We start from the raw sequence: 13900 nt of genomic DNA, 5'->3' as shown, positions 1-13900 counted from the left end.
TGATTAGGGTGGGTATCAGGTTTTGTTTAAATATATCAATGCTAGCATCTGGGCTCACCCTTCTCCCTCAGATTTCAAGCTACACTTCAAAACCTTCCAAGCTTCCCCAACCCCACGCTCCGCCCATGGCATAACTTGATATGGAGTTTTGCGGATGAGAGCTCTAGGTGTAGAGTCTAGAAAGTTCACCCACCCCAACTTCTGTTACATTATGATCAATCGCTTCACATGCTACTCATTGCCCATACTAGTAAGTCTCCCTTGGTATGAGTTTCTTGAAGCCGCTGTTTTCGTAGTCCGGGATGGCACATATTTTGGCATTTAAAAGCATAAACTGGGTTCCCATTGATGGTTGAAAGTAGAAGATTCATATTCTCTTTCCCACTATGAAGCACTTCAACTTCCTTTTTATGTTTATTTTGCCAGTCATGGCCCTCTCCATACCAACGCCGGAAATCAAAGAGTATATTGATTTGGCATCACTCGGCCCCCCTACCCACTATATGACAAGATGGCAAACCTGGAAGGTTTTTGGGAGATTTACTGGGAAGCTTGGGAAGCCTGAAAGAAATCCTTGCCCTGAAACCCTCAATGCTGTCAAGACCGTTGCTGTCAACGGGACCAAAAGAGCTAAAGTGCTCATTACCAACGCCAGCAACCTGCTCACTGCTGACTTGGTTAAGCAACTTAACGAGTTGCTTAAGGAACTTGGCCCGGTATGTTGTATTTACCGGATAGCCAGCGTGTTTTGTATCTTTCATAATGCTAACTGGCTGCAATTACAGGTGATTACTGCTTGTAGCCAAGGTGATTTCTATGCTACTCCAGCCACCACTAGGGTAAAGTGAGGGAATGAAAATGCAATACTTCCGGTTACCCTGCTGTGTCTATGTACTCCGATGGCAGGAGAATTATGAAATATGATGATTAGATGGAATCATTGGACTTAATCCGGATGGAGTGAGGAATGGTTACATTGAACATTCAGCAGGGATTGAGGCTGGCATATGACCTGCTGGAAATGGATTGAGTTCCTTTCCATCATTTATCTGTTCTTAGAAGATCCCCATTTTTTGACTCCCAGATAGATGCGCTACTACTCCATAGTTACTTACCATAATGTCAAATATAACTTAAGACTTCAATCCTACTTCCTACAACATAAATAGGCACATGTTTGTATGTACAGTACATGTACATGTACAATTATTCATGCTACCGCCAATAAAACGCCCAAACATTTCAATAAAAAGATAGGACACCGATATGATTCAGACATACACATTGTAGATGTCACGCTCCTAAAAAGCAACAGGGCAAACGAGGTGCGAGCATTGAACCTGCAGCCAGTCAATGCTCTGGCTTCTCAGCGGACAGAGGTTAACTTTAGGTTTAAGGTTTGCTGACGGCGGGTACCCCGCAGCCAAGCTTCGACTCCTTACCATGGTTCGCTGCCAACCCCGGCTCGGCTTCTGGGGCGGATGCCCGAGTAATTTTCTACGATATACTGAGTACACTTTCGTGAAAGCAAGCGTTTGTCTGCTGCTGCGAGGAAAATATGTGTGTGGCCGCCTTATTCGAAGCTCCAGTACAAAGAAAAACAGTGTTCAACATCAGGAATGGTAGAAAATATTATGTAGAAAAAGTGGATTATTTTGCAGGCGAGCACAACTATTCCTGCCAGATATCAACCACATCGACCTTAAAGCTGCGTTAATTCTCATGGAAGAAAACACGTTCGGGTAAAATGTTGCAGGGATGTCGAAAAAGACAGACCAACAACATCGCTGTAATCACCCCGCCCATATCTTCTGCAACTGAAACTCCAATTCTATCTAACAGACCTTTTTAACACTGAGAATCAAACAAACAATGAAAAATCGAAAAAAAGATTAATCTCTTAAATAATATTAAAGCACTTAAAAAAATTCAGGTTATAGGTCAACGACAACCGAATGTGGCAGTGGCAGATCCACTCATCCAGCGTTCACTTTCCCGTAAACAACACCCTGCATCCGCTTTCGCATGTCCTTCATATAGTAGTTTCGTGGAGCTGTTCGGATGAACATTGGCAGATGTGGATATATACCCTTAGTTATCCCCATCAAAGCCCGATAAACCCTCCGTCTCGACTTGGACGTCTTCAAACCATATGCCTCCCGGAAGCGTGGCGGTAGCCATTCAGCCGTCAACACGCGAACTGCTGGCATATTAGCCTTTATCCAAATGGGAGCCTTCTTTGGCCACAGTAAGTCCTTTGAAACGGAAATCGCGTGACTGGTGACTTCCATTGTCTCGATCTTGTCGTCCCAGTAAGCCCAAAAAGAGCGACGGTCGGCGGGCCATTTGCCAGCGGGAACTCGAAGAGCAGTTGCAAGAACGGAATACTCCGCATAGACCTTCTCAGATGTTTCGGCATCGAGAGAGCCGAAGATCTTCTCATAAATTCCCACTCCTGCAGCGTACAGCGTAGCAGCTACCCATAGCTGAAGATCTGGGTCGTTGGCGTCGTAGTTTGGCCCATTCACTGAAGCATGTGCGCGGTGGACCATATCGACAATGGCCTTTTTCTCGTTAGGAGTGCCAAAGGCAATGGTATAGATATAGGTCATAGTAGTCCGCAGCCTATCGGCTACTCGATATGCAAAGTTGCTATGCTCGTTCACTCCCTGTCCAACACCTGGATTGGCCACCTGCAGCAAAATTGCAACAGCTCCCCCTGCCAGGAGGATGCCTTCCTTGGTAATTTTCTGTATTTCCTTGGGCTCATATTCTAGGGGGAAATATGGTGAAACCCGGGAAGGTGGTTTTTCAGTGATTTCAAGTGATGCCCCCCCCGGGTTCGCCGGATTCGGTTTCACGCCATTCTCCTCGACGGACCTTTTCTCCGCAGTAGCCATCACCGTACCAGTACCACTTTCCTTGGACTTTATCTCTGTACTTGAGTGCTATTATTTCCTTAGAATAAGACTAGAGATATGTGAGAAGAGTGAAGTCTGTCTTCCGCAGGATGTTGGGCTTGTTAAAATTTGGTAAACACTGAGAAGGAGCGTGCTCGCATGGAACAAAGTTGCAAAATCGGAAGTATTGCCCACATAGAGGTTCTTCAGCAGTAAGAGATATGTGGCTTCTTGTCCGACATCTTGATCGAACGCATAAGCTCAGCGTGCGGATTGTAAGGTACTTTGGTCAGGTTTGATATTTTCACATGGGCACGAACCATGGGACAAATCCGATCCATCCATTCTAACGACATGAAGTAGGCAAACCTGAGCAGAGTGAGGTAAACACAAGTAGACGAAAAGAACGCAATGGCACTCTTCTTAGAGTTATCCAGCATTCTGGCCTTGTTGTTCTACTGTTGGTGATTGTAGTCAAAATCGGGGTTATGTAAGTATCGTTGGCTAGTATACTAGCTCTAGACGTGTTAAGTCAACATAAGTGTGATGAAGAAATAAATGAGCCTGACTGCCTATATTGACACTGCGAAAGTAATTAGGGTTGTGCTAGAAGAGAACCCCTGTTGCTCTAGTTGTGTGATCCGAGAAACCATTCCCCGCGTTTGCAAGCTGGGCCGAATACTCACTACTCCGTAGATAGGGACGATAACTACCGACAGCAGCAACGGCTACATGACCGAGAAGATGAGTATACTTTTGTGGTTGGAGTAGTCCAGCAATGTCTTGACTAATACTTATACTGGGATGTTGCAAACGGGAGCGAACCGTTTGCCCCTTTTTTGGAAATTTTGTGCGTGCAAGAATTTGCTTGAAAAAGCACATGAAGAAGCTTCCTTCACAAACACCGAGGAAGCTTCCTATATGTAGCTAAAAAAATAAGTAGGACGTGAGTGGTGATGGATCGTCTTTAGCTTGCTCCACACGAACTAATGATGTCAGAGCCTCGTGCTGAATTGGGGGCGTGAAACAAGGATTACCACGTTGGATGCATAAAATGTGGGGTAAGTCAATCGTGGGGGCAGATGGATATAACCTGAGGAAAGACGAATCCTACTGCCCTTTAAACAGAGCAAGACATGGCCCCATAGAGTGGTCGAAATATGAATGTCTGCCGTCTGGGGGTTTCCCTTGACCCAACTAAGCTACTCACAGACGTCAGTTGTTGAATGCAATTGAGCTCACACAAATGTTTGATTGTGCGATCTAGGCAATTTATTCATACCAAAACCAGCTGGGACGCCCATTCCATCGTCCTCTTCCGGAGTGTACGTCGCCTCTCATCATGGGTACGCGAGAGAAGACGTCCGGTTATGTTATTGGGAACAACTGGGGGCAGTTCCCTGAGGATTCGGCCAAGGCAGTTGTCGGAGTGAATGGGAGTAGTGCTGAATATGTTGAGGTAGCTAAAGAGTGAGCGAAGTCGTCGTGAGAGGGTGACTGCACATTACAGACAATGGTGGCTGCGCCATTTGTTAGGAGTTATTATTTTGCTTGCAATTTCCCTTCCAGTATTATGAGGTTCACCTTTGCCCCCCTTCATGCTTGTCCTTGTCAATTTCCATGTTGTAGTTGTATGTTCTGATCCTGTAAGCCTTTCCGAAAATGTGAGGCTAACTCTGGAGTAACTTATCTAACTTTCTGATCGCTTTCCTTGCATTTGTCCAGAGGATGGTTGACTACACAGGCCTTCCCGTTCACGCAGGGAAGCTCATGAATCCCACGCCGGATAGCCTCGACTATTCTATCTCGGCGTGGCTTAAAGTCCCTGCCCCATTCATAGTGCAATTGGACCCCCTTACTATAAACTTGGATAGAGCCCAGGACACCCCCGAACAAGCGTATGTTGGTATCCCTTTGCCACGGCTCGAACTAAAAGGGAATTCGACGATAGAACTTGTCGACGAAACTCTTCCAATTTTGCATTAGGTGGACTTTACAAAATTTCTCTTTGAACTTACCCGCACTTTTGTTTTAGCAGTGGAGGGTACAACAGCCGCATATCTAGGAAAACTAAGGGTCAAAGTGAAACTGGACAAGAAACTTGAGCTAAACGGTATGCAACCCGACAGAGACCCTCTTCTTTGCCCAATTCGGCTAAGTCATCACGCTGCGGGTCCGGACATGTTTAGAGGATTCAATATCGAATCTGCTGGAGTCACACTTCCCTGTCAAGAAGATGGCACCAACCTGAAAGTGGTTCTTATCATCATGTTGCAGCTAGTAAGATCCGCAAGATCCGCATCTGTTATCCCTCAGGCTCACAAAAGCGTGCTAGGGAATTGTAACTCTAGACCTTTTCTCTGGTGATATTCTATTAGGCCAAGCGGTCGCTATGACGCGGTGCTCAAGCCGGGCAACAACACTGTCAACGGTGACTGTAAGATCGACATTAAATCGGCGATCGCTAATCTCGTTCCCATACTTGAAGGGCAGAAGAAGGCACTTAGTGAAGGGAACCTAGAACTCACGGCAAACGGCAATACAACTATCTATAAAGGAAAGCATATCACGTACATTGAGGACGTCCTGAACAATATCACCCTCAAAACCTCGCTATCAATCATAAAAGTGCTGACTCAGACCCTTCGCGGTTTAACAGAGGGTGGTAAGGGTCTCGGAGGCATTCTGGACCTGCTCAAGGGAGACGGCTTCGATGATATCATGGGAGTCCTCAGGGAGGCTCTAAAAGGAGACGGGGTGAAGGATATCATAAACGGCCTAGACACTGTCCTCAAAGAAGTGGTTGGGGGTGAAGGTGCTAGTCTCAACGATAGTCTATGTGGTTCAAATCTCAAAGATGTCGTAGGAGAGTTGATAAAATTGGATTTGAAAGAGTTGGGCATCGACGAAATTCTGAACGAGTTGAAAAATTCCCAGTCTTAGTGTCAGTACAAGGATTTTTGGGAGGGCGGCTGAGGCAGTTGGTCGTTAGACTATATAACACGTTAAATAATTATAAAGATACCCACTTCGGTTAATATCAATTAAGGATAGAGCAAAATTATTATCATCAAACGCGATTGTCCACCAATATGTATGGATTTTACACAAGTTGTGCTTCGTGGAACGATAACTGTGCCCCCTTACTCCTGCTGGTTCCATTGACATGACCACTTCATGCAAGGTTTCAACGTCTTGACATTGCAGGCCAGCAGACAGGGCACGCCTGAAATCAATCCCTAAAAGATAGCAAACTCGTAGATACCAAGAATATCTAATGATGATAGAATTCCGTTGAGACCCTTCAAAAGAGAATCATAATCCGGGCTCCACAGAATCATACGTGGAGCCCGCCATGGATTTGTCGGCATAAAATAGTGGAGAAAAAAAGAAAAGGAGTACGTGAAGGAAATTTGGGCAGCGAAATTTGCGTGTAAGTTAAAACGTTTTCAATCGCATCAAATTCCCTAAGACATAGAACATCGCAAACAAATATTATAATGGATATCTGGTTGAAGTCAGGTGCAGCCACCCAGCTCAGAATTTCCTGTTGTTCTGCACCAGAAGGATATCCTGATGACAAAACCAAAACAGTTGATATTGCAGATTGAGTGTATGCGGCTTCTCAGTGTGCGGGCTCAAAATCTTGTCCTGCTTTTGTGGATTTGATATGTCCCATTTCTTACTGCCGTAGATCGAGACAGTTCCATGCCAGCCAGGTAAGCTACCAAACGGTCATTCGTGCAGAGGACGACATGTGCTCCTATGACATCTAGTATTTTGGAAGATCCAAGAGATTATTTCAGACCAATTCCTATGTGTGAGGTGGTGTTGGTCATATTCGCAATTCCCGCTGAAACTGAATAAGAGCTCGTGAGCACGTACCATGCCGTCTATTTAAGCTTCAAGAGCACAGCGATATGATCCCACAGACATGATGTAAATTCTTTCTCGTTCCTGTTAGATGTTTGCGCTTCATTCAACGAGATGTTCTATTGTCATCGGAAGCAGAACGTTCCCGCATCCAATTGTCCTTGATATGACATTGCCTGCAACATGTCCGGATTCCCGATATCAAGAGCAGGTATTTTTTATTGCGTGGAAGTGATAACTACATAGTTACCGCATACCACAGTGGGAGATTGCTTATGGGCCAAACTTAACCAATGTTCCTAACGGAGAAAAATTCTTGATATGGTTGTAATGCTACATCAAGTGTGCGGATTCAGAATATAGAGGGTAGAAACGCGGTTAAATTTTTCCGACAGTGGGAATTTATACCATTATTGCAGAGCGACGCGACGTTGATGTCGCGCACGCTGAACCCTTGGAATGTTGTGCTTGAAGTTGCCACAGAAGAGCCGCGGACTAATAAATATTCCGGCGGGGTTTTGAGAAGTGGACTGGATAGGGGTAAAAGACTCGCAAGTACAGTGAGTGGCCTGGGCAAACGATACTCTTGATCAATATGATGCCAATGATGACCAAGGCTAGTTACCTTTCGTTTCGACGTACTGGCTCTTCCTGGTTCTCAGCGGGCGTTGTTGTCACTTTCGCCAAAGGCTCAGCTGAACAAGCCCTCTAAATGCCACTTCATCAAACTATTGGTTAACTAAATAAGAGCCAATTCGCCCCACTATCAGCGATATCACCGTCTTCAGGTTCAAGCTATGCATCGCGTCATGAGTTCATAACCTCTTGCATGTGTTTCCTCGCAGACCCCGAGAAGTTTCCTGAGGGAACAAACACCCGTGGGACATCAGTGATAGCCTTGGAAGCTTATTGCTACTTGGTGCAATCGTTAGTGACCCCCTATTCTCAGTCGTGAGAAGAAACATACCGGAGCCCGATCTACCTCGCCCCCTGGGCAAATTGAGGAGAGAGAGCTGCAGAGCTCAGTTCTTGGAGGGGTTGACCGCCATTCCCTCACTTTCAAGGGTTTTAAGGAGTTACCAAACGGCCTGCTAGCCAGGCCAATCCTCTACATAACCGCCTACTAATTGCATGAATATCATTAGGAGTAAGGACTAGCAAAGTGTATGCGTTCATTCATTATATCTCGCCGCTCAGTGCATTGGACATCGGCTTTTCTCCTCATCGTTTCCAAATGTCGGAGACGGCCCTCAAATCGTTTTCCAAGATGGAAGTCTCATCTCATAATAAGGATGGAGACATGTGGGTGATAATTGATCAAGATATTTACGATATCAGCAAGTTCCAGGATGAACACCCTGGTGGTAAAAAAAGTACGTTCCGCACTACTACACTGCAGCTAGCCAGCCATTCGGAGCCCAACCATTTTATCATGCCCAACTACCCAACGACTTGAGAATTCCATACGTTCCGAAGTCACTCTGCAGCAGTTTAAACTCCATGCGCATCAATTGGTCAAAATGTTCCCTGACACCCCACCATGACGTGATGGAAAATCAGTATCTAACTTGGAATTTTGCTTAGTCTTGCTCAGCGTGGCTGGAGGCGATGCCACGAAGAAATTCCACAAATATCACCGGCGGGGCATCCTCAGCAAATACAAGGGTACACTCCTCATCGGCGCTGTACAAGAACCCCAGCAAACACGAAAATCGATTTTCGGCCTCCTGAAACGATCATGAGGGAATGTCAGATAGCATGCTGGAAATTATGATCCTGGGCTCCTCAGTGTTCAGGTTACTTGACTCCAACCCCTCTTCCCTAGAGGAGTAAATGATGTACAGTTACAATTTTGTACAAGTGTCTTCGGCTCCACAGTTACGATTAAGATCTGGTTTGCAAGCACTGCTAGCCTGTACAGAGTACAGTTTTCAACAATCCCTCCTCGAGCCCATTGGTTTCCATTTCTGGGCGCACGCCGATAGATTAGATTTATTCCTTCCAGCCTCATGACATACATTTCGCTTAGGTGTCTAATGCACTGTCTGGGGAGCCCCCCGCATAATCCTGCAAGCTTCTCTTCAGTCCGTGATACCTAATATGCCTCTATCACGAACGCATTACAAATTTCTTCACTACGGGGTTTGTTGACCCCCTTTTTTTTTTAATCACAGTTAGGTAACTTCGGGCTGTTCGGAATCAATGGTCACCCTTCAAGTAAAGAGGCTACATATAGAAGGAAGGATTCTAGGTTTCCTACGGCGGGAGCGAATACGGCGGCCCCTTAGAATAAACTAAGCGGAGCAAATTAAAAATTAAACTAGACTTGAACTTCGCATTGGACGAAGATCTCCTTGCCCCTCTCCTTTGTTCAGGCCCAGTCCGGATGCGTCTTTCACTGTCCTGTATCATGCCAACGCCCAAAGAAAGACCACACATACTGTAGCATGACCAACTTCCGGGGCGAATTGAGATAGTATTGGCAAAATACACGCTGCAAAGAGAGAGAGGGAGGGAGGGAGAGGGGCGGGGGGCGCAAGCGATGAGAAGCCAAGCTACAAGAAAAGTGGAAACTCTGACATGAAAACTAGTCAAGCGACAAGCTACTGGCTAACCAGGCCAGCGGAACTAAGTTAAATGTCCAGCAAGGTTTCCTGGCTGTAGCAGATACAACGCTCAAGTGCAAATCCCAAATAAGCCCAAGCCGCAAAAGCCGACAAAATCGAGGTCTGTGATGTTCCAGTTACTTCGCGCGTGCCTGAAGCAACCTGACCAGTACCTAGTGGGAATCACCGGCTCGCAGGTTGAAGAGTTCGGAATCCAGCTCATTGGGATTGTTCTGTTTTGTTTTTTGTTTTGTTGTTTTGTGTTTTTTGTTTTTTCCCGGCAATATCTAACTAAGTGGGGTCCAGGTCTTATTTACATGATGATATCAATTCCGTTCATTTCCCAGTCCTGTGTGGAGCGATGATATTTGACTACTTGAACTTCAAGCTAGTCTCCATCCTTGAGCAGGAAAGGCTGTAAAAATCTCTATTTTGACCTCAAGTTTACGCTTCGCTCCTCTTTGTCACCACCCCTTTTCTTTTGCTTTCCAGGTCTCCTTAACCATTGTACTGTACATGTGCAGCTTGTGGATTCGACGGCCCCTTAATGCTACTTTTCTCGAATAATCCACCTCCTCTTGACTCTGCGCTCCGCAAAGTTTTTTCCTCTGCTTCCGCGCCGTGATATCGTTGGAATTTGACGCGCATCGATTGGGTTGGTGCAAGCAACCTCCCAACCTATGATATTGCCCCTGTATATCCCATTAACTGCGCATTTCCCTTCCATCATGAACCTGCTGTTGCTATAGCCACATTTCCCGTTCACGCTACACCTCTTTTCTTCGCTTGTCCGTTCCATTTAACCAAGATAGGACAGGGCGTACCCGCTTCATCATGTATGCCACACTGCACGTCTTGTATCAGTGTCGACCCTTGAACCCAACTCCATCCATTGATACATTTCAGGTACATGTAGGGGTTATTGTGCGCAGGCACATGAAATATGTATAGCTGAATGTGCAGAATATATATATGTATAGCGAGCTGACAGCCATGATGTCCCCTACGAGGGGCGAATGCTCGGATGGTAGATTCCCCATCACCAAAAAGAAACTCCGATGCTTTCCCGCATGCTTTCCCTTCACCTATGCAATATGCGATGATACCAAAACGTTGAATATGAGAGAATATAGGAATCAATTCCAAATGTTGTTGCAATAAAAGAAAGGTATGTGCGACAATGTGGCGGGACCACACGAAAGAAAGATATATGAAATGCGACAGAGCTCCAGAAGAACAATGAAAAGGATAACACGAGCTTCGGGCCTATATCCCGCCAGATGATCTCAAGCATCGCTCGCGCGGTTCCCCGCTCCACAGTTTTCCAGTGGTCCTTCTACACAGCCACAATCCATCGTCGTGATGGAAGCTCCGGTCCATTTCCTCGTTTCGGATTTCGTGTGCCGTTCGAGTGGCTAAGTGTATTCGTAAAATGGAATGAGAATATACGGTATGAGAATCCCAATAAGTTGCCCCTTGTTGAATATTTATAGAACGACCGGCGCTGGGGACTGGTAAAACGAGATCAGAGAAAATAAGAGAAACGCACTGAATAAATCTGTTCGCAGCGAAAGCGAGAGCAAGCTTATGACAGAGGGAGCTGTTTGTCACCCCGTATCCAAAAACCCCGCAAGTTTACCATACTCCGCTGTACAACCAGAGAGGTCAGTTCTGTCATCGATTCCAGTTGCCAGGGGCCCATGAATACAGAGACTGTCCATCTCCGGTGTGGTATGGCCCGTGGTACAGCCCAGGAACATTAGCATGAGGATTCGTGACACTGCCATCCAGTTGCAGATCCGATCTCGATAGTCCCGTAGCTCGTTCTCCGGTTGGCATGAATGAATTTGCGGTTTCAATGCTAAGATAAGTTGGGCTACCATTTGGCTCATTGGGGGTACATTCAGTCGCCATTCCGAAAGTAGCTGGGTATGAATGGTTAAATTCAGTACCTGTCGCCAGCAATGGCCATACGTTTGCATTGCCATGGTAAAATGAGTATGGAACATGAGGTCCCCCAATCGATGGTTCAAGCTTCACGCAGTCGGGCCCTGATGGAGATGCGGAAGCGCTCTTGCTTGAGGGAGAAAATTCAACTGAACTGGTAGGCTCTGGGGACAATTCATCCGTTACGACAGAGCCAGCCAATTGTGGGAGGCCTTTCCAGCACAATGTAGGGGATGAAGTCTCATCAGCTATCTTCTCCGGGGCCTCTTCAGCTTGTTTTATCAATCCTAGCCTATCCAGAATGGCGTGGGTGCATGGATTGCCATCCACAAGATCGATTGGATCCCCTGGGAAGCACTCATTGTTTATGCAATGGGTGTATAACTGCTGCAGCGCCTTCACTACCAATTCATGGTGCGACTCGAGCATTTCGACAAAGCTATGACAGAAAACAAAAAACAAAAGACAACATATTTGTCAATCCTTTGTCGACGAGAGAAAGCAAACGGCACAAAAGAGGAATGTAAGATCTCACCCTCTTGAGTACGCCTTGGTCTGCGTCGCCTTTCGCTCACGAAATAGACATGGATGGTTGTACGCCGCACAGCGGTAACACGGTTGGTTTCCGTCGCACTGGAAAAATTATAAGTCCAATGGCCTTTCAAGGAGAGCAATAAAAATGATCGCGGCGTTTTATGAGTGGACCTTTGTCTTTTTTACCCTGCAACGGTCGCAAGCCTTCAGAACATGTTTTCGTTTCGCCCTAAATATTTGATGCTGGGTCCCGCCTTCAGCAATATGCTGCGATGAGCCGAAGCCTGAAAATGATGCCATCGTATTGGAAGCGGAATGAAGCTCCGGAAGGTTGGTTGAAACATGGAGCTTTGGAAAAAGTGTGGGTGGTTGCGGCATTGGGGCGTCCTGCTATTGAGGGATTACGTGTGGTAACAAGGGATAAAAGTAAGGGCGATGTTAGGGGAACTGAATACGTGCCAGCGAGACCTCACGGAAAGGGTAGATTTGCAGGGAGAGAGGAAAGATAAGATATAGAAAAGAGCTGACAACGATTATAGGGAGTGACAAGGCCAAGTTCTTCTTTCTGCATCCAACCCGCCTTTTCTTTCCCACACCACTTCTTCCTCGTACTTATAGTACAGTACAATGCTGTGACGTGGAAACAGCTCCGGTTATGATGCCATCAGAATATTTCTCGCCAGGCATTAACCCCTTCCACATTTTTTCTCTCATCCCACAATGGCGCGCCCGTCTTATTCGAAGCAACATAGGGAAGTCTGAATTAGCGCGCCTTTCATTAGGGGTGAGGGCTGTGGACTGCGCAATAATACCACCGTGTGTTTTGTGTCAGCGTGACTTGCACCAAAGCATTGCGTGGGGTATTGAGGTAGGGACACGAAATATCCAAAGCGGCCCGATCTGACCCCAAGGAGAAGCGGGGCAGTGAGCTAAGATTTCGACGAAATCGGAGTTAGTGGATGAATGCTGTCTGTTTCTCTGCAGGGTGCTGGGGTCGACGTTTTGGGCATCAATCGTCGAGGATTAAGAGTAGCTCATGGTGTCTCTCCTCCTCTCGGCGGCCTTGCGATAACTCAACTAGGGCCTTCCTATGGAACACCGTGAAGGCAGCTCTCCGTGCTAGAGAATCGATCATCTATGGTCAACCAGATGAGGGGCAACTAAGGGGGACTCAGACGATAGACACGAAAGATTTTTAACAGGCAACATTGCATCGAAAATGATAGGCAGGCAGAGCACCGCACCCTTTTGAACCAGACGGATATTCCACAGTTGCCCCAATTGATGGCCCTATTTTGAATACCCGAAAATTGCCCTTGGCAGCCTGTGAAGTTTGGCCCACTAACCTTAACAACCTTCGAGTTGTTAGCTATTTGACTCAGCCTACAGCCCGATGTTTCTCTAATCTAACCGCATAAATCTGGTCATCTGAATCGTTTTACTATTATTCGGCCCAGATATCATCCTCAGCAACCGGACATTAACTAGTGGCCAGGGAAGCGATGGCAGAGGAAAATCTCCCAAAAGGGGGGTTTAGGCGTTTTGGACACCAGCCGATATGCACACATATTTGTAAATATGTAAACGGATACTGCCAGCGCCAGTGTTTTCTTCATGAAGACAGGCTTAGAAAGGTGGCAGACTAGAGAGCTATGTGGCTTAAGACACCGCGCCGTTCTTGATCGGGGCATATAAATACCCCCAACAGCAAACTTTTTGCACATCCCAGTTCCACCCACGATAGTTGACAAATTCTCTACAGACAAAGCCAATATACGGAGGCTCAACGCAGAGTCACATGATTCCTCGCTAACCGTCTCTACTCAAATTTTTGCTCGTCGACGAAGCGCGGCGGCGGGGATACTAACAAAATATCGATGGCGGCAGCTGGTGTAGTAGCAACCCGCAGGTAGGCAACCCAGGATATGGCTGGCATCGAAGTGCTGCTATTGGGAATACGACATCTCAGTTCAGGCTTACACCTGCAACTCAACGTGCATGCTGTACGTATATGCATACACCTCTGGTTTCTGGTACAGA

The 13900-nt window shown here is 46.4% G+C and overlaps 5 protein-coding genes across 6 annotated transcripts; 3 read left to right on the top strand and 2 right to left on the bottom strand.

The window, feature by feature from the left end:
• Positions 1-428: 428 nt before the first annotated feature.
• Positions 429-1138, top strand: BDBG_08400 (uncharacterized protein; the record flags this gene model as incomplete). The annotated part of the gene is made up of 2 exons (XM_002621323.2): positions 429-716; positions 786-1138. 2 exons carry the CDS (start codon positions 429-431, stop codon positions 846-848), a joined length of 351 nt encoding a protein of 116 aa, XP_002621369.1. The 3' UTR covers positions 849-1138.
• An 838-nt stretch (positions 1139-1976) lies between these two features.
• On the bottom strand, positions 1977-5543 carry BDBG_08399 (uncharacterized protein; the record flags this gene model as incomplete). The annotated part of the gene is made up of 4 exons (XM_002621322.2): positions 5475-5543; positions 4183-5381; positions 3221-4102; positions 1977-2948 (listed from the first exon to the last, which is right to left on the bottom strand). The coding sequence occupies exons 3-4, from the start codon at positions 3338-3340 to the stop codon at positions 1977-1979; spliced, it is 1092 nt and encodes a 363-aa protein (XP_002621368.2). The 5' UTR covers positions 3341-4102; positions 4183-5381; positions 5475-5543.
• BDBG_08398 (uncharacterized protein) lies at positions 4049-5843 on the top strand (the record flags this gene model as incomplete). The annotated part of the gene is made up of 4 exons (XM_031723545.1): positions 4049-4359; positions 4626-4802; positions 4887-5180; positions 5310-5843. The coding sequence occupies exons 1-4, from the start codon at positions 4243-4245 to the stop codon at positions 5841-5843; spliced, it is 1122 nt and encodes a 373-aa protein (XP_031580729.1). The 5' UTR covers positions 4049-4242.
• Positions 5844-7285: 1442 nt separating this feature from the next.
• BDBG_08397 (acyl-CoA dehydrogenase) lies at positions 7286-10911 on the top strand. Its single transcript, XM_002621320.2, has 4 exons — positions 7286-7700; positions 7919-8146; positions 8358-10547; positions 10671-10911. The coding sequence occupies exons 2-3, from the start codon at positions 8008-8010 to the stop codon at positions 8513-8515; spliced, it is 297 nt and encodes a 98-aa protein (XP_002621366.1). The 5' UTR covers positions 7286-7700; positions 7919-8007; the 3' UTR covers positions 8516-10547; positions 10671-10911.
• Positions 9588-13170, bottom strand: BDBG_08396. Of its 2 annotated transcripts, XM_031723544.1 has the most exons (4): positions 12673-13170; positions 12032-12593; positions 11862-11959; positions 9635-11765 (listed from the first exon to the last, which is right to left on the bottom strand). In XM_031723544.1, the coding sequence occupies exons 2-4, from the start codon at positions 12236-12238 to the stop codon at positions 11054-11056; spliced, it is 1017 nt and encodes a 338-aa protein (XP_031580728.1). In that variant the 5' UTR covers positions 12239-12593; positions 12673-13170; the 3' UTR covers positions 9635-11053. The 2 variants fall into 2 exon arrangements, with proteins under 2 accessions (XP_031580727.1, XP_031580728.1); XM_031723543.1 differs by having other exon boundaries at positions 9588-11765; positions 12032-13170.
• Between the last annotated feature and the right edge of the window lie 730 nt (positions 13171-13900).

Source organism: Blastomyces gilchristii (genome assembly GCF_000003855.2).
Source record: "Blastomyces gilchristii SLH14081 genomic scaffold supercont1.23, whole genome shotgun sequence".
NCBI lineage: Eukaryota > Fungi > Ascomycota > Eurotiomycetes > Onygenales > Ajellomycetaceae > Blastomyces > Blastomyces gilchristii.
Note: the sequence above shows the minus strand (reverse complement) of the source record. Positions and strands in the feature narration are given on the sequence as shown.